Source organism: Meriones unguiculatus, chromosome 10, assembly GCF_030254825.1.
Source record: "Meriones unguiculatus strain TT.TT164.6M chromosome 10, Bangor_MerUng_6.1, whole genome shotgun sequence".
In the NCBI taxonomy this organism is placed as follows: Eukaryota; Metazoa; Chordata; class Mammalia; order Rodentia; family Muridae; genus Meriones; species Meriones unguiculatus.
The window spans coordinates 107366469-107387321 of NC_083358.1; the positions used below are offsets into that span (position 1 = coordinate 107366469).

The following is a 20853-nucleotide window of genomic DNA, read 5'->3' on the forward strand; positions in this document are numbered from 1 at the left end:
CACACCAGGCCACTGGGCTACACTCACCATGACAAAGAAGTTGCAAAGGGACAAGCAGAAGTCCCCAGGATATGTGTTCTCTACTTCAGAGACAGCCCCAAGATGGCTACACCTCTGCTCTTCCCATACCATTAGAACTCCTTCACTGCTGTTGGCTCTGATCTTAACCCTCAGACCTCAAAACCCAGATAGTCACTGACACATCTCTGTGGAGCAAGCACAGAGGTGAAAAACAAACAAACAAACCACATGACCAAGAATCAGGAGCATGAATTCTGGACCTGGCCCTAGACTGGCTCCTGTCCCTTTGGCAGCCACTCTGCTTCTATGAGCTTCAGTTTCTCCATCTTTAAACTAGGTATGGAGTAGGAGGGTAGCTACCTGCCTGAGGTTTCTAAACTTCCAATAGTCTCTGAGGCTGTAATGAGAGACGTGTACTATTTTGTAATGTCTAACAAAGATAATGAATTGAGTATTCTAGCATTATTAATATTCCTCACCATGGTATTAAATGGCAGATGATAACATCTAGAAGTTAGCATGAAGTCTAGAGCAAGCATGAACCTTGGAGCTAGAGAGATGGCTTTCCTGCTCTTCCTCAAAGGGCAAATTCATTTTCTAACACAACCACCTGTAACTCCACGGGGATCTGACATCCTCTTCTGCCCTCTGAGAATATCCACACACAGAGACACATTCAAATAAAACAGAAAAATTAAAGTTTTTTAAAAAAAGAGTTTTGAACCTAAAACTATTCTCAGATTTACACCTTGGAAAAAAAAATCATGGTATAGTCCAACATAGCTTATAACCACAACGCCTGGTTAAAAAGTAACGGCAAAAAAATTTACCACCTTCCAAGCAGTACACAAAATTTCCCCAAGTTGGAATTATCACCCATGAGGGAACAGGCATGAATGTGATGCTCTTCAACACTTCCCAAGTCAGAAGAAACCAGGGAACAGCCCGACCTGCCACGCTGAAGAGGCTCATTCACACTTGAGTCCCAAAGATGGATGGAGCATTCCGTTCCAAGGCAATGAACGGGTGGTCCAGTGCTGTGACCTAAAGGAACAAGGCTGCCAAGCCCTAACCACACTGTCCTGTGAATCTCACAGACTTATTTAACATTCACAGCGAGCCCCCAGCCCATACGCCACTACTATCCTCATTGCTCAGACAGCAAAAAGAAGGCACAAAGGACTTAAGGAACCTGTTCTACGACAAGAGCTGGTAAGCTGGGAGCCACACTTTTCAGCTTCTCCTCTTCCTTCAGAGCTGACAGCTCCTTCTCAAAGGCTGTGTACACACAGGAATGTCCCGAGGAGAGCCCAACTTTGGGTGCTTCCGAGACCTGCCCTGGGAGCGCTCGGAGCTGGAACCCACGTTGGTTTAATAGGAACTACTGCCAAGCTCCCTGAATTCTGTTTGCCTTTCCTGGCGGGTGGCGGTGGAAGCAGCTGAGAAGAAGCCAAGGCTATACAGCTGCACCTGTCAGCTGACGTCCATCGAGTTTGCTGAACAGACAACACAAAAGGTTCCTAACAGGCTGATTCTTCAAAAAACTGGGATTCTGGGACTTAACGTTTACTTCTTCGTATCATAAAATGTGCGTGCAATGTCTTTGAACACGGAAGAATATTTCTGAATCTAAACCAATCCAATTACTAATTGCAGCACCTTGCGCCTCAGTTTCCCCATCCCTCCCTCTCTTCCAGGAAAGCTATAAAGAATGCATAAAGTACAGTAGGTACCACAGAGGTCCTGGTGGGGCTCGGAATGCAGCCTGATGCCTCACTGATTCTCACTAACATTCTGGACTCCAAACTCCTTAACCTATAATGCAAGCAAATACTGTCTACGCCAAAGAACAGTCCTGTGATATAATGAGGAAATACTATAAAGCCTTATAGGAATGATGCTACATAGTAAAAGTACAACAAACTTGTTTTTTAGAAAACTAACATTAAAGTAACAATGAAGATGTAAGTTTAAGTGCCTGTCCTGCCCCAGGAATAAACAACAGGGCACAAGTGCAAAGCCACCTGACCCCTTGGAAGCAAAGTTTTGTGGGGATTAGAGGAGCAACTGCTGTGAGGCGTTCTTTGAAGTACACAGGGCTGTATTGACGTTGGAAGTTGTTTTACTTTATAAAAATAATGTTTATGTTAATTACGTTTGCTGGTCATTGCATTACTAGCTCATGCTGTAAATGGAAAAACTGAGGCAGAGTAAAGTGAAGCCACGGCAGGAAGGCTGATGGCTCCAAATACAGGGTGGAGATGAGGGCTAGGCCAAAATAAATTCAGGCCAGGACGAAGCCGAAACCCAGCACATCTTAAAGGAGAAAGGTGGGACGGCGTATCCAGCGGCCTGTGCAATGCGCAGCCTCACCTGCTGGCTGAGCAGTAAGTGAGAAACCAGGCGTGATAATTCTCTACTTCCTCCCAGAGACAGAACTGGACTTCAGGGTGAGAAAGAATTTCACTATCAAATCTCTTTGCCCATCCATAAATTAATTATGTGGTAGGGGCACAAAAACAAAGCCCAGTTGTCACAAATTAGAGTCCCAAGCCCGGCTGGCATTCTCCTAACTACCTCATTAAAATGGGGGGGGGTAGAAAGAAAGAAAAAGAAAAAAGTTGCAGTCCTTCAGAGTTTCCTTCTTTGGTTGGTCAGAAATGTCCTCATTCCCCAGGTCTCCTCATGCTAAATATGGTAATTGCTGGCAAACAACCAGCCCAGTAAATTCCAGTGACACTTTAGCATTCATACAGCCTAAAATTACTCTGCACCAAACACTTGAGAGCAGCCAGGCTTCAGCACGGAGCCATTCAGCTGGAGCACTCCATGTCAAAAGCAGTGGGGTGTCTTAAGAACACGCAAGCTTGCAAAAAGCAATCTACCCTTCTTTATTGCAACATTCTTCAGCAACAACACTGATCGCTGACCCGCTGTGCACACAGCTCTGCACCAGGGCAGTGGGAGGCTGGAAGAAGAAATGCAAGAAACAGGTGGTGTCCACAGGGTGCCAAAACAACAGGTTGCTTCAGCCCATTCCGTCCCACAACTAATCAATTTGGTGAGGGTAGACGGAAGGGAATCTTAGCCATCCTGGTGTCTGCCCTGACCACTGCCCAGGCTTACCAGTTAGGTCAAAGTGTGAGAATTAGCAGTGAGTGGCAGGCATGATGCCTTTAAGAGTAGTATACACTCCGAATATTTGGAGTCAGAAAGACAGGACATTAGTGGAGCAACATACCATTTGCCTCCAAGGTCTTTTTTTTTTTTTTTTTTTTTTTGCCTCCGGTATAAAAAAAAAATGTATATTTAGAATAAATATACATTTCCTTCATGCATATAACTAACAACATGCTGCTATATGGTAAAGTCAGATCCAGATGGTAGAGCACCAAGCCAGGGAATGGTAGTACAAGCTTATAATCCCACCTCTAGGGAGATGGAGACGGGCGGATCCAGAGTTCAAAGCTGGCTTCTGCTTAGTAGTGAGTTTGAGGCCAGCCTGGGCTAAATGAGACCCTGTCTCAAAAATCAGAACTAAACAACAACACCAAAAATGAACTTTAAAGTAGCTATAATACTACTTAACATATGTATTTTAAAAATTGTCCAAGTCAGGCATGACGGCACACAGCTTTAATCCCAGCAAGGCCAAAGAATATCTCCGAGTTCTAGGCCAGCCAGAGCTACTCAGTAAGACCCTGTCTCAAAAGATAAAACTGTAAAAGGTTGACCAAGCCCTTTAGAATTAATTACTCAAAGGAAAATTACTTAGAGCACATTTGGTACTGCGTATATTTTTCATTTTGCTTATTTGGGTCTTTGTGTTGTACTGAGAGGGGCAGGGACAGGGTGAGAGCAGTTTTTGGTTTAGTAGACTAGCTCTGGTGCTAGACCTTGAACCCAGGGCTTCATACATACTAACCATGTGCTCCACCACGCTGTACCCAGCCCTTATGTACTGTGAATTGCCAGGCATACTGTCACATGTCTAAAGCAGATAAAGGACCAATGCCCTTAATACTTGAAGAGCTTTTCCAGTTCAGATATATGGAAAACATTCATGGGTAAAAGACACAGCTGAATAAACAAACAAACAGAAGGAAGAAGAGGCATTATAAATGTTCACTGAGCTGTTTTTTTTTTTTTCAACTACGCTGCTCTAATAAAAGAGGCAGCAAGAGATGAGGCAGGATTCACCATTTACCAGGTAATAAAGACCTACTCAAACGAAACCTAGTGCTGGCGATTGCTGAGAGCATTGGCAGCCTCATACTGTGCTAATGAAAGTGTGACTAGATCAAACTATGAAAAGAAACACACCAGGGTGTCTTAAAAGCTTCAGGATTTGAGTAGAAAGCAAGTGATTCTTCTTCTAAAGATTCGTTTTTATTTTATGTGTATGGGTGCTGTACCTCCATGAATCTGTACAGCAGGTATCAGGGCCCACAGAGGCCAGAAGGAGGTACTGAAGCCCTTGGAACTAGAGCTACACAGATGGTTGTGAGCCACCCGAGGTGGGTGCTGGGACTCTGGAGGAGCAGCCAGTGCTCTTAACCCCTGAGCCAGTCCCTATGAGAATAGTCACCACTGCATTCTTAATATTCATGATACCTGAAAACTAAGGATGGATTTCCACAAAAACGAAGAAGAGTAGACCCTAAGATAGCATAGTATGTAGCCTCTGAAGCCATATTCTTAAAGGATATTTATATACATGGAGGAAATGTTCATATTATTTTCAGTGGTACAGGAGATGATAAAACTGTGCTAAAATTCCAATTAAACTTTTGTAATAGATACTGAAAATGGGAAAAGCACTCACTGTGAACCATCAAAGTGTTAACCACAAGTTTCGCTTGGAGACAATGTGATTATTAGCGATGTTAATTTTCTCTCACATTTTAGATTTAGAAATTGCTGGAATCCCAAAAAAATAAAGCTTCCTCCTGTGTGCAGATGATTCTTAACTGTACATGGGATGGAGGGGAGAGGTTGGATCCAACCAAATTTGCAGGCAAAGGAGAGGTCAAAACATATGAACCTATCCTTTAGAGTATTATTTAATCACTGGAATCAAATTTATGACAAGACTTTAAACAGAAAACTGCTTGTGTAGTGAATGTATATATCTCTTAAAATGCACAGTAACTTTTAAATGTATAGCACCTTTGAAAATCGAAAGGTAGGGAAAAACGACTTAACAATATACATATCTGAATAGCAAAATGGTAACAGTGGTGTGATGGCATTTTTCTGATTGCTCACACATACCTAAAGAGTTCTAAATGTAACTACTTTTAAAATCACATACACACACAAAATCTTGTAAAGGTGCCAGGGAAAATCAACACAGTATAAATATGAGTTAATTATGTGTAAACATAAGGAAGAATTCTGTTGCTATGTAAACCTACCTGAGCGAAACTGTTACAATGTTTGTTTTTAGTTACAACCATTTTCCTTAATGGTTAGGAAGTTTGTTGCAAGGACTCTAAATGATTACTTGCTTTATTTTGGGGTGAAGGCCTGTCTTCCCTGCGTTACACTGGCTACACAGTAGGTACAGCAATCCTCCTGCTTCTGATTCCAGCAGGTTAGAATTAGTTAAGTGCTACCCAACTCAGCCCCTACTTGCTTTAAATAGCAACATAATGACAAAAACCTGGCTTAGGCACACCATATGGGCTTTTTCCTTTAAACCCCATAAAGATTTGGAAGTGTCTTAAATGTTGCAAGAAAGTAAATATCTTTAATGTGTCCTGCTTAAAGAAGTGAAGAGCCAGGGAATAAAGAGCCATGTTGACTGCAAAGAAAAACATATAAAAATGAGTAAGCAAGACAGCATGTCCTCCGACTTCAATGAGACTTGCTATTTTCCAAACAAATGTATCTGAGAGGAGAGAAAAACAGAAGGCTCCCAGCAGCTTCTCATGTCCCCTCCGCAGGAGTTAACCCATCAGCACCACCTGAGTAGACAGGGGTCAATTATTCTTACCAGGGCACTGAGTGAGTGTGCCAACAGACATGATTTCCCCTGCTAGGAACATGACCAGAAATGCTTGTGACCTAAACACTATCCAGAATCTTCTCACCGAGAGGAAGGAGAAGGCGTGAAGGGAGGAGAAGACAAAATGAGAACGAAGCAAACCACACAATTTAGAAATGCACCTGCCTCGGAAAAGGGCAGTATACTTCAGAACACAATCACAGCTGCGTGTTCCACACCTTATCTGGCAAGCAGAGCTGTATTTAAAGGGGGTGCTATTTGTTAAGTGAAGACCTATTATTAAGGAGACAATATCTGACTCCAATTAAAATATTCTCATCGTGTTTTCCTTACCTCACAAAACACACATACTTTCTTCATATGAATAAACATGTCTATGAGTGGGAGAGTTACTCTTACCCCAGAAACAGGTTCTGCAACAACACACACCCAACCTGTCTTTGTGTGGCAATGAGTCCATCCTGGCACGATGTCTGTCTGATATATTCGAAGAACCCAGCATTACTACCGATAGAAGGAACTGACTTGGAGACCAGAAACCTCTCTAGGCAGGCCTCCAGGGAATTGGGCTTCGGCACAGGCCTTCTGCTCCTGGCCAAAAGACCAAGGGCATCCACTCAGCCATGGTGACTGGCCTAAATTTCTAGAGGGCCAAAGTACAGTGGAATGACCAGCCCTGCAACTGCCAAGACCTCGTTCAATCTCTCCTGGTACCACATAAGTGTTTGAGGAGCTGGCAGAACGGGGCTTTGCTAGGACACGTCAAACAGGGTGAGGGCTATGTCCGTGTGATTAATCAGTGCCACCTGCAGCAGTGACTCTGGGTGTGCCCACACCACACAGTCCCCATGCCTGGGATGAGAAGCTCTTTCAGCCACTGCCGCTGAGAACTGGGGCCTCCAAGGAAGACAGTTTCCACCCTAGCATGTTCTGTAGCAAGCCTGCCATGCAGGGCTGCGGACACAGTGCTCTCTCACCACAAACCCACTAAGAGCCGCCGCAATGTGTGCCAACTTTATATGCACACCCCCACCAGACAAAGGGGGTCTTTGTCTTCTTCCCAAGTCAAGTTTATTTTTATTTTTTTTTTCTGTTACAACAGAGAAAAGAAAATAGCAGCGTGTGCAGAATAGCAGAGAAACCCCCTCGGGTTGAGGGAGCAGGCGCTGCTGTTCTCTAGTTAAGCAGCAGACCCTGAAGTGTACCCCCTGGAACCCACTCTCTTAGTCACCCAGACTGCAGGGAACTGCTTTTAGGGAGTGCAGATAAATGGCTAGATGGCTTTTTATACTACCCATCATGTACCCATCTGTCTCATCTCAGTGATGGTATCAGTCCTGGGAGCAGGATCCTAACTTCCACTTTGGGTACCATTCCCACACACACCTGAAGACTAAATTTTCCTGCACTGCTTGCCACAAGATGCCAAGGGAAACACAAATTAAGACTGGCGGCACACCCAAATCCCAAACAGCACCAATCTTAGAGCCCACAGCCACCAGAAGACTGTATACAAATGTCTCTGGCCCCCTTGAACTGCAGGCCAATTCGATGGCTGAGCTGGGCGCCTTTGTTCTTCCAGCCAGGCACTAAGGGCCTGAGTCCCTCTTCCAGTACACTGGAACCCAGTTCCCCAGGGGCCAACCCAGGGCGGTTTCTGGTCTTCAAGTCATTTCCTTCTACAGGTTGATGGCAGCTGAGCGATAACTCTGAGTTCTTTGAATACATTGGCCAAACACAACAATAAAAATGAAGGAACACCATCACTGCTCACTCTAGCTCTCATAACCCCTCTCTCTGTTTCATTCTTCTTTTGAAGGTCATAATGCTAACTGCCATGTAGGTAATAATCCCTTCAAAAAGGAAAGGGGGGGCAGGGTGACAGCCACTGCCAGGGAACACTGTGCTGCCTGACCTACCTACCAGAGCCCAAAGGACACCGACTGCTTCTAAAGCCACTTCCTTCTTCCCATCAAAGGGCCATAATGTGACGAGCCACGGTAAAACAATCCTGGTCCATGCTTGGAAAATGTTCTGTTCAAGGGGCCTTCAACTTCCATTATTCTTTTCCCCTCCGTGTGTTAGAACATTCCAACCCACCCCAAATCAGTACTGCCACCAAAATGATGGCTTGTTCTTCTAATTCCAACACTAAGGACCAAAGAACACTGTAAGTTCAAGGCCAGCCTGGAATACACAGTAAGTTCCAGAACAATATGGGCTACAGAAGAAGATGCTCTCTCAAAAATTCTAGATTGCCTGAAGTAAGCTGTCTTTATCCTTCTTTATGCTGACCCACTCGAGGAAAACCGTTGCCACCAGCTATTCGTCCATAAGTTACCGAAACAGATATCTTCCAAGGAAGTGTCAATCACACTGGCTGAAGACAGTACTGCCCGTAAAAGTCTGTGCATTCCGATATCTGCCTAACGCTGATGGAGGAAGGGAGACGGCCTCCAAAGACACATGTGATACATACATCAGTCCTAAAGCATGTGATACTCCACAGACTGCCTTTTTAAAGAAGCGAGACAACTTTACTAGCCTTACAGTGAAAGCAGAGTAGCATCCTCCTTTCCAAGCTGTCACTGAGAAAGACATAGTTATGTTTATGTGTATGTTTGTATGAGTGTAAGTCGGATATGTGTCAGCGCCCACAGAAGCCAGAAATGGGCATCAGATTCCCCTGGAACTGGAGTAATGAGAAGTTATAAGCCACCTGAGACAGGTGCTGGGAACCGAACTCGTGTCCTTTGGAAGACAAGCAAGTGCTCACAACCCCTGATCTGTCACCCCTCCAGCCCCATCTACCTTACTTTTTGAGAAAGGATCTCTCACTGAATCTAGAGTTCATTGTTGCAGCTGGACTAACTGGCCAGCACACCCCCCAGGATCCTGTCTGTGTCCTCCCAGCTTTGGAATTACAAGCGTAGACCACCACAGCTGCTTATTATGTGGGTGCTGAGAACCCAAACTCAAGCCCTCTTGCCTGTGCACCGGGTACCCTACCTCCAGAGCCATCTCCCAGCCCCTAATTTAACAAGTACTACAACATACAAATTCCCAGACACAATTCTAGACCCACTGAGTCAGACTACCCAAGATAATCATATGTTCCTTTCATAACAAGAACCAGGGAAACTGCTGGACAAATTCTTTCCTCCCTCGAGGGCCTACCTGGGAAAGGAGGTATGAAGAAGACACAGGGCTAAGGCGGTTCACCTGAACAGCCATTCCAGACAGAACATAATGTTCTTCACAAGTTCCCCTCCCTTTATGGACAAGTGGGTGGCACTTCAGTGAAGGGTACACGGCCACCCACACAAAGCTCAGGACTCTGATCTACAGAATCCAGAGATGCTGCCAATGAGTGGAAACCAAAAGAGGGGAGAAACTGCTCCCTCTTGACAGGAGCCACAAGTAAACTGCCCTTTTGCCAGGGTGTCAAGAGATCAGATCTCTTGGGGGACATCTCTAGCATGGGAGGCACAGAAGCACACACAACAAAGAGGAAGACTCGACCCATCCCTTAAGTGAAAACGGGTTAGCACAAAGCCAGGTGTGAGGTGATGGTGCACACTCCAGAGGCTAACACAGGAGGACCAAGAGTTCAAAGCCAGCCCTGTCTCAAAAGGCTGTATAAGTCTGCAGACACACTGAGCTTCCAACTCGTGGAGACACCCAACGCACCAGCTGCTGTCCCACAAGGAGCCCCGGGGAAGGAAGCCACAGATGCTCAACCAAGACCTGCTCAGATGGCTCTGCACGCTTGGCACATACTGTGAATGTCCTGTATGACAGCAGAGGGTCGTGTGTGGCACAGCACCTCTCTCAAGGAGTAGGATCTGTGTCAGGGGCCAAGCACATGTGGTTGTCTCAAATATTTATTCATCATGTCTTGTCCTCGGTGTGGAGGGGTGGGGGGAGGGTTATTTTGTTATTACTGTTGTTTGGTTCAATCTGGTTTTGTAGTGACATCTCAGAAAAACTACTACTAAATATATATATATATATTTATTTAAATATATATACACTACTAAATATATATAATATATAGTATATATATATATATATACTATTAAAGAATAAATACACACACACTACTAAAAGTGTAATGCTATTAGTCTGGTAGAGAACTGCAATGCCAAGTTTAAAACAAAAAAACATCAAAACAAGCCTAACTCCAAAGAAAAATATATTATTCCAAAAATGATCCCAAGCTGTTCCCCAAATGAATGACTTCTATCGTGAGGTGAATCAGTGAGTGCCACCTTGGTGAACAGGAGAGGATGAGGAAGGAGCGCATGCCATAGCCTTCCCAGTGAGAGTCCAAACTCAAAATGACCTTTTCAGCAGCAGAAGTGAGCAGAAAAGGAAGAAAACAAAAAGAGAAAAAGAGAAAGACACACACACACACACTCACACACACACAGAGTCAAAATGGCAGGTCAAATAAAACATCTGGGAAAGGGAACATTGTGGGCTTTCCCCAGATGTAAGGTAACCAAAGATTCTTGCAAACACCATTTAAAAGTCATCCAGGAGGACCACTGATCTACAATTTAAAAAAGGGGGAGGGAGACTCAAGTTATTTGTTCAAATGAGCAAGTCTTTAAGGGGTGCCAATGAGATGCCAAGGTACCATACCAGGCAGAGGAATAGAGGTGTGGGCGCCAGAACACACACATAAATGCAAAGGCACAACTCTTTCCCTCAAGCACACACGAACAATAAGGACTTGAGGATGTGTTGGTGTGCGCATAAGTCCATGTGTGCATGAACTGAAGCAGTACAGAGGGTGTACAGGCGCTAGACCTCTGGCCTAAAAGAAAGAAATTCTAGTCACAATTCTGTAACTGGCCCTGTGATCAGTGACAAAGTCCATGAGAAAGCAGACTATCAAAGCATGGGCTCCCTGCACGGTCACCAAATCAATTAATGACAGGCCTGGAGGAGACTTCTGGCTCCCGGCTTAGTGGCCTGTCCAAAATACTACACATACAGTGGGCTGGTGCAGAGAGAGAGTGCAAGATGGGAGAAGTCTGGGGTTTCAAGTCGTTTGGAAAGAAAGAAAAGACATGAGCAGGAGAACCCAGAAAGTGAGGGAAGGCAGGAAACAAATCAATATGAGACATTCAGACAGAGTTATCAGGAAAGGAAAGAATTACATATGGACTGTAAATACATTCTCATCCAAATCATGCCTTAGAGAGTTTTAATTAGATATCTGTGTGTGTATATGTATACATACACGCATACATACATGTGTGTACATATACATACATGTATGTACATATACATACATACATAAAATTCTGAAAAAATCTATTAAAAATCCAAGAGTTAGACATGTGTATATTTGAAGAAGAATCTGTGACAGAGAGGGGTACAGGGTGTGATATCAAACACATAAAGCCTTCTTAAGGAGGCAGTTGTGCCCATGAAGGAACAAATTATAGTCTACAGCTTTTGTGTCAGGAACTTCTGAATTCCTTGAGAGTCAGAAGGGTTAATCACTGGAATGGCTGGTTAAAGCTGGGTTCAATGTGGAAATTATTAAAGGCAAGATTTAAGGCAAGATCTCATAGACCTCTTGAGGGCAGATAAAGTGGAATTAATTAGTGGCTGCCCCATCAGGTCACTGTGTCAGAATCATTTGCAAGCCTTTTTTTTTTTTTTTTTTTTTTTTTTATTACAGATCGTAAGGCCTACTGTGCCAGACCACCAGGGTGCTGAGCCACAAGAGCCACCTATGTGGGTCTACGGTAGTTCAGTTCCACCACAATGGAAGGGGCAGGGAGGGGGTCACCAGGAATGGCAGAGAGTGGGAACTAGATCAATGCAAATTTTGTGGTCAAAATAAAATGTCTGTGGGTATGATATTTTTAAAATGTAGTGTAAGGTTGCTCTCAAGCATCCATGCAGATCCCACTGCAATAGACATTCTGTGTCCTGTGACCTGAAATCAGGGACAACCCAGCTGAGCCAAGGCAGGAGGCAGAAAAGAGACACCAACAATATGGTGCTAAAGAGTGTTCAAACCTCAGAACACAAGAAATCCTGCAACCAATCGCTGGCCCCTCCTTCCAAGAAAGAAAAAATGGGAAATAGTTTTAGGGTAAATTTCCTCTCTACCCCAAAGGAAAAAAACCTTGGTCTCTCATGGTAGGAATTCAGATGAGAAAGTGTTTAGGTGACAGTAAAACCAGGAAGTCACTTCCACTGCAGAGCAAAGAGAACCAGAAGTATAAAAAGTAAGCCAGAAGAAAGGGGTGGTCCAGGACAGCCGTTCAGACAATCGGACAGATGGGTTGACCACTCCTTGCCTTAGAAAACAGTGATGTTTAAATTAACAACTGGCCACAAGCCAAACATGAGAACACTCAAAAGTTAGGGAGGCAGAATTATAATTGGTACCTTGGCCAAACACACCATAATAGATTAGGAAGATTCCCTGCTAGACTCTGGGAAAGCTTTAAGATTTGCACCAACAACGGGTTCTTTAATCTCTTTTATGACAACAGTTTAGTATCTAAAAACACCTGTCCAAACCCCAAAATACCTAAATCCTATTATTTGAGCCAAGTGGAGTAACACTCAATATGAGTGTCTTCCTCCCAGCCTCCAACGACAATCAGTGACAGCAATGGTCAAGGGGGTTCAACAAGGAAAGAAGCTCACGGCCAGCATCACCACATTTCTGGCATCAGTGTTAGCACTTACGTTTTCAGATCATTTTACTGCAATACTCAACAACAACAACAAAAATAGGCTTATAATCCCATTTCATGAGGGAAAAGACACAGATCATTAAGAGTAAAGTTATTTACTAAGTAAAATAAGTCATGGTGGACCAACGATTGTAATCCTCAGGGGGGGAAAAAATCACACTAATTATACTCCTCCTTACCCTAAATCTACACTTAGGGCTAACAGCTTCGCTCAAAGGGCAAGGTAAAAATGCCATCTTTAGCCTTTAGTAAAAGTTTCTGAAACCGCTCAATCCCACAAAGCCTCAAATAAAAGACACTTGAACTTCCCAAAAAGTATCGGGTTGGTGCTGAACAACCAGAACTGTTTGCAGGTGATAAATAACGGAGTCCTCCTCAAAGCATCTGCGATTGGCATGTCAGCTGCCCGTTTCAATGAACAAAGACTGTATTTTTCCGAAACTCATCCTTTCTCTGAAGAAAAAAAAAAAAAAAAAAGTACTAGGTTTTTTCTTTTTTTCTTTTTTGGTAAAAAGTTAACTCTTCTTGAGCAAAGTGGGACCCTTCCAGTTCAACAGACGTGTACAAGATACACCCCCACTGGAAGCACAAACTTCAGAAAGAATAACACGCTGCCCCTGCCCTGAAAGGACTTCTCTGAACATCTTTTAAGCGCTACGGGTTTAATATACATTCTTTTAATTAATCCTATTAGCTGGGTAATTTCATCCCCGTTTTATTGGTGAGTTAATACAGAAGATTTGAATCCAGGATTACAGAGCTGGGCTCCGGAGCCCAAGTTCTTTCTACACAACATTCCAAAGAAACGTAAAATCTAAAGATGTGGGTGGGGTGGGTAAAATATGATGCGATTTCCTTTCCTGGCTCCCACCGTGTTCGCGAGGCTGCACATTTGGAATATCCAACCTTAACCAGCCCTTCTAAGCAAGCACTCTGGATCAACCAACGTCTCCACTTTTCCTTCGCCTGCCCCTGCCCCACCCCCAACGGTGCCAAAAGAGTAACAAGCTGCTGCCAGGTTGGAGGAGTTGGGGATCGTCACACCACATTCCTGGGGCTGGACGCACACTGGAACCACAGCAGAGCTCCGCGCCTCGGAAAGAATAACAGCAGTTGAGATTTTCAATCATGTGGCTCAGCACGCTGCCACACCAGTTCCCCCACGGCTGCCTCCACCTCTCTCCAAGACCTGAGCCCTACGCCCAACTCCTCCTCGGGACGGACAGAACGATCCGGGGTGTCAAAAGCCGGGAGCTCCAGCAAGCCCCTGCCACCCTCGGCCCGCGAGCTGCTCGCCCGGGACCCCGCAAACGCGGAACCGGGGACGCTAGGCGACGCCGAGACTCGAGGCCCGGGCGAGGCAGCTTAGGCGCAGCCCCCGGAGCGCAGAGGCAGAGGGATGGCGTGCCGGGTGCCCGGTACTCACCGTGCGCGGGGCCCGCGCCGCACAGCCAGAGCCACAGCAGCGCCCGCAGCGCGGCGGGACGCAGAGCGGGCATCTTCGAGGCCGCCGCCAGCGCAGATCCGCATGGGGAGCGGGATCCAACCCGGAGCCCCGCTCTCGCGCGCGCTGCCCTGCTCCCGCGGCTCGTCAAGTCCCGGAGCTCCCGCTGCGCCGCCCCTGCACTCCGCGCAGCCAGGCCGCCGCCCGAAGTTTGGCTGAAAAGTTTCTGGCTGCGCTGCGCGGCGCGGCTGGGCGGATCGCGTGTCCTTCCGCCTCGGCCTCCTCCCACCGCGCGGCTCCGCCCCCGCCGCCGCAGCCGCCGCGCGCCCAGGGGTTTCCCGCAGAAAGAAGCGCCGGCGGCCTGCGCGCGGAGGGATCTGAGCGAGCAGCAGCCGGCCCGCCCGGTCAGCCCGGCCCGCCCCGCTGAGCCCGAAGAAGGGGGCGGCTGAAGCGCCCAACATCAAACGCTGCGATTTGCTGGGATTCTGAACTTGTAGGGAGAGGCAGACCTCATGTCCCGTACACCCACACACTCCTTGGATGGTTAGAGGAATGCGGGAGAGCAGAAACGGAGGGGCTGTCAAGGGAGGGCAGGAGGCAAAGGCCAGTCACGAGGACATTCCTTGAGATGCTCTGGACATCCGTTGGTTCGTTCGTTCGTTGGTTTGTTCATCCATCCATCTTTAGTTCATTTAGTGAGTTTTGTGTAGCAAAGTGTTCCAGACACTGGAATCATCAACTCTAGGCGTCTTGGAGAATTTAGGGGAGGCTCCCAACAGACAGGTATCTTGACAGCAGGAGCTTGAAACGCCAATGGAAGGTGTAGAAAATGGAAAGAAGAGCCAGGTTTACTCTTTGTAACCTATTAATAGCTGCGAGTTGAGAGTAACCGAAAGGCCCCACCCTTGGGAACGAGATGAATAATGTGTAATTATAAGTGAAGTACAATACAACGATTGAAAATACTATCCTCATACACATCAACCTTAAAGCCAAAATGGCGATGAAAACACAAATTGCAGAGGGAGACTCTAAGAATAACATTTACAGATAATTTTTTCAAAATAACGCTAAACATTTCTTACAAACGTTTGTGTTCACAGTTTTTAAAACACAGGAAAAAAATGGCTATTAGCCTAAACGTGGTTATTTCCAAAGTTCGAGAAAGTAGAGGTTGTGATCTGGTCTGGGTATAAATTGGTTTAGAGACTAGATAAAATTAGCAATTACAACGAACTGCATGAGCCACACGGAACTGTTTCTATCCCTGTCTTAACTATACTGGAAAGTCTTTATGGCCGAGGGAGCCTTTATGACCATGGCCTTCCTCACCAGCTTCTATCACAAAGTACATGGTGAACAAAAATGCATCATACCACACAGCAGCACAAAAGGGTATGAACATTAAAACTGCCTTATAATAGGTGCTCTAGGGAATAAGAGTGCTCGCAAACACAGGGACCTCAGGTCAAATCCTCAACACTCGAGTTAAAAGCCAGGTTTGACTGTGCACACTCCTAAAACAGCTGAGGAAGTGGAGCTAAGAGAATCTCGGGGGCTTCCTGGCTGGTAGCCTAGGTCCAGGTTCAGTAAAAGAGCACCTCCCTTCTCAAGGGACTAAGGTGCTAGAAGGATATCTGATGTCCTCTGATCTCCACACATACACATGTACACTATGCACACATACAGCGTAACATATACCATATCCCACACACAATACGCTGTACACACATATACCATAGGCCACATACATACAGACATACATACACACATGCACAGATACACACACACACAGACACATACTACTTTGGGAGAGATAAACAAGTACTTATTATTACCGCAGTCACATTGGGATCTTAGAAGCTTTTCCCAAAAATAGCATAACTGAGGGCTAAAGAGGGGGATCAACAGTTAGGAGCACTCGCTGCTCTTGCGGAGGACCTGGGTTCAATCCCTAGCACCCACAACCCCCACGGTGGTTCCCAACAGTCTGTAACTCTAGTTCCAGGGGATCAAGTTCCCTCTCCTGCACCCCACAGGCACTAGGCATGCTCATGTTTACAGATATACATGCAGGCAAAGCTCCCATACACATAAAATAAAATTTAATTTAAATTTAGAAACAGCATAGTTAATAAAAATCACTATGCAATCGCTGCTTGTGCCCTGTGTTTAAAGAAATATAACATTAACTTTCATTTGTTGACTCACAGTTTTACCAGTAAATAGCGAGTGGCTGCATATAATTTTTATACGTTGACCTGCAAAGATCAGACTTGTCGCAGCCATGGTATGTACAAAAGAAAGTAAAGGTACTTGGCCCTGAAGGGCAGCTCCAGAGATCACTGTGGATGTGTTCCTCGAGGGAATAGCTTTAAAGTAACTCTCGGGGCTGGGGAAGCAGTTCCGTGGGTTAGGCGCCTGCCTCGCAAGTACAAGGATCTGAGTCTGCTCTCCCCTCTCTTAAAAGGCGCAAGACTGGAGGAGAGGCTTAGCTGTTATGAATAGGGTCTGCTCCTCCAGTGGACCAGAGGTTGGCTCCCAGCACCCATGGCAAGTGGCTCACAACCTCATATAACTCCAGTTCCAGGGGATCTAATACTTCTGGCTTCATGGCACCCACATATCTATGCACAATCCCCATTTTATGTGTGTGTATATTAAAAACTAAATCTTAAAAAAGAAAAAAAAAGGCCATGAGTGGTAGCAGGTGCTTCTAATCCCAGCATTAGGGAGGAAGAGATAGGATGGTCCCTGGAGCTTGCTGGCAGCCAGTGTCGTGAGCTCTAGGCTAATGAGAGATGCTGTCTCCGAAAAGGTGGATGGCACGCCTGATAAGACCCCCCCCCCCCCACGGTTATCTTCTGGCCTCTACATACACAAACACATGCATGCACACCTGCACACACACACGCACCCATTTGCACACACACACAAACATTTAAAAAATAGAAAGGACGACATGATGTGTAACTTCTGCTGAATTGTTAGAGTGTGAAACTTTTTTTTTTAAGACAGGGTTTCTCTTTGTAGCCTCCTGGACCTGCTTTGTAGATCAGGCTGGCCTCAAACTCACAGAGATCTGCTGGCCTCTGCCTCCCTGAGGGCTGGGATTACAGACGCAGGCCACCGAGCCTGGCTGGAGTGTTAATTTATTGCTTATGTTCCAGTGAGCACTAGATAAATAATGCATAAATATTATAAATGAAAGAAGGAATTAGAAAGGGATGAGTAAAAAGGACTATAATCCAGTCAAGAGTGTTATGGGTTCAGCCTAGAGGTAATCAGGGAAAGCTTCAGGAAGAAGCCAATAAACAAGCTAAGAATCAGAGGATCAAATGATCAGTCAGATGAAGAAATAACCAATCAGGTGAGCAGGGACGTCCTCCATTTAGAGGCTTCTGTCACAGGGACAGGGCAGTGGCTGTGAAAGCAGATAAGCAAGAGAGAGCAGAGTTTGTCCCTAGGGACAACCTAGGCAAGAAATCAGCGTAGCTCGGAGGGGAACTGTGTGTGGGACTCACAGCAGCTGACTGCCTTTGGGAGAGTTGGGTGTCGCCTGGATGATTCATGGGTGTGGCCTTGCACTCTTGCCTCTTGGCCTCTTCCCTAGATGAAGCCTAAATGTCACTGTTTGCATCCCTTTCACTGCTGCCCGGTGGCTCAGGGTAGGTAGCATCTCCCACCCTGAGCCGGAGCGCAAAGATGTGAAAAGCCTAAACCTGTTTGCAAAGCTAAGCTCCCAATATACTGAGCAGTAACTAAGCTGGGGATTGCTCTTCTCCTGAAGACAGCTCCTAATCAAAGCAAATCCTCCTTACAGGAGAGTTTGGCAGGCATATGTGGGGGCATCCTGTGACTAGTCAGAGCAGCTGTAAATCCTCCATCATCTGTACCTTCACTGGTGAGAAGAAAAATAAAGGGGGTGGGGGAGACCCACAAACCTTCATCTGAAAACACACTCTGCCTCCAGAGCCCTGTCACAGTTCACAGTCCTTTAGGACAGAAATATGAACAAGGGATATCAATGGCTTTGTTTTTATTCAAAATTTAAAATATACAGATACTCCCTTTTAAGTTAAAACCCATACCCCCCCCCAAGGGCAGAGACTATCTCATTAATCTATTTAGCCCCAGTTTCTAGGACATTTATATACAGAACCACTCATTAATATATGATAGAGGTATTGTTGTGTCTTAACCTAGTTTTGTTTTATTCGGGTTCGGATTGAGTTTTTCTTCTGAGACAGGCTGGCAGTAAACATTGTGATGACTTTAAGCTCCTGGTCCTCCAGCCTTGCTCTAACTTCCAAGTGCTATAGTTACAAATGTGCCACCACTGCCAGCTAAACACGTGCATTTTCTTTCCTCCAGAAGCCATTGAGCATTGCCTCACGCCTGTAATCCCATCACTCAGGGAGGCAGAAGCTAGGCGGATCTCTGTGAGTTCGAGGCCAGCCTGGTCTACTAAAGCTAAAATCGAGTCCAGGACAGCCAAGGCTACACAGAGAAACCCTGTCTCAGGAAAACAAAACAAACAAAACAAAACAAAAAAACAGAAGCCATTGAGCCCGTGTGCGCGCTTTTGTATAAGCGTGTGTGCCCCTGTATTTTTATATGGATATGAACAGATGTGAGTTGTTTGGAGAACCCCAGGCAGAATCAGTCAGGTACTCTACATTCTGAGATAGTCTTAGCAGTGATCCAACTGAGCCGACCTACACAACACACCTCACCATCTCACACGAGGATCTCAGCATGTGGAACAAGAGGTTGGTGGAAACAGGAATAACGAGTGAGATTTCTTTTAATAATGCCCTCTATTTGGAAAGTGCTTTATACTTTCCCTAAGCACTTTAAGGTGATTTATCTCTCTCGATCGTCAAAGCAGCCATGGGAAATAGACAGACTAGTCATTATTATCGCCATTTCACAGATGAAAAAAAAAAAATGAAGATAAAGTGTCTTGCCCAAGGTTAAATAAGTAATTAATGACAGAGCTAGGACAAAGCCCCTTGGTTTTCACTACTTGTTTTGTTTCATTGCATGGGGCACAACAGTGCCCTGATCTTTTCAAGGTGCTATTCAGTGTAGGGTCCCCCAGCACACGGCACCAGCTTCTTGCCACCTTTGTATCGGTATAGAGCAAGCTGGCCCACTGCAGCTGGGAAGGCTAAACATTCTTCTGTTTATTTTAAAGCTGTTTTGAGAGCTTGTACTCTGCAAAGCATGTCCTTGACTCTGGCGATACGAATATAAATGAGTTCCAGCCCCCTCCTACTCTACGGAGATCACAGACTAACATCACAGCTACAACTGAGATAAAGACAGTGCTCTCTGTTAATTAATTTCATGACCACTTGTATTTCAAGTCCTCACCCTGAACACTGTGAACCAAGATGGCCACCACAACCAACTGAAAGAAATTTGAAGACAGGAGTCATCTTTTACTTATTTCTTCTTCAGGTTTATAGCCTCACAGAAATTTTATTTTTTTTTTCTTCTCAACAAAGTTCTCAATAAAAAAACCCTCATTCTCCAGGCCTGTAATCCCAGCACTCAGAAGGCTGAGGCGAGGAGTCTCAAGGCTTAAAATAAGTTCAATTATGGCATGAACTATGAGGCAAAACCCTGACTTAAAAACAAACATGAAGCAAAGTGAAAACAGTCCACACTCTTCTATGGAATGAACATTCTATGAATGATCTATGCAGTACAGCTAAACAGAGGACAGGTTTCAAGAAGCAAGAATTAACCTCAAGATTCAAATTGGCTGTCAGTCAGAACAATTAATCAGCCAATCAGACCCCTTCTGAATATAGATCCAACTAACTATCCTGCTTTAATGAATCATATAAATGACATAATTTTGATATCTTGGTGTGTTTTTCCCTTTTACAGATGTAAGCATCTCAGTCAAAGTTAAAGAAAAGTAAATTTGAAGATGCCTTTACAAGGACCCCTTTCCCATAGGTGTGTGCTACTTGGCACCTGCAAAACTTAACTAAGAATCCTGTGCTGTTCAAGAGCTGAGGAAAATGAACATATTAGCATAGGAACGTTCACAAGGACACTACTTTCAAAACTCCAAAACTTTTTCTAAATATTTTACACTGAAAAATAATACACTTCCTAAGTAGGTCCACACATATCATAAATATAAAACATCAATGTACAGAAATAGCTTGGCCTGTATGAGCCAAGACAGTTCACCATTTTAAGAGCATCATAAACCCACAAACGTGTAATTATCAACCACAATATTGCTGGACGAGTCTTAATGCTTCGGTCACTGAAATGCTTATGAAACTCCAAATATTTATAAAATGATATAGCATTTGTTCACAGAGATGATTCTGTTGTCTCTACCCATAGCCTTACATTTTACTTTCAGGAGTAGCCCAGAAAGTCTTGAATAGTGAGGTCCAGGCTCTCAGATAGTTTCTACCTCAAATGTGGACCATCATTGCACTGTGTAGGTTCCATGTCTGCATCTTCTGACGCAGAACTCCTATGCAGAATTCCAAAAGATGAAGGAAGTATGAGAGCGGAGGCACCAAAAGTAATGGGGAGGAATCCCTTTTACAAAAGTAAGCCTTAAGAACCTCCTCCTGAGTAAGTAATTCATCAGGAGGTAATTATTGGCT

General features: G+C 45.0%; 1 protein-coding gene across 1 annotated transcript in view; it reads right to left on the reverse strand.

Moving 5' to 3' along the window:
* Notch2 (notch receptor 2) overlaps positions 1-14440 on the reverse strand; it is a 138764-nt gene extending 124324 nt beyond the window's left edge. The window contains exon 1 of the mRNA XM_021632350.2: positions 14189-14440. Coding sequence (XP_021488025.1) covers positions 14189-14261 — 73 coding nt within the window. The 5' untranslated portion in view covers positions 14262-14440. The remainder of the gene's footprint in view (positions 1-14188) is intronic.
* Positions 14441-20853: the final 6413 nt, after the last annotated feature.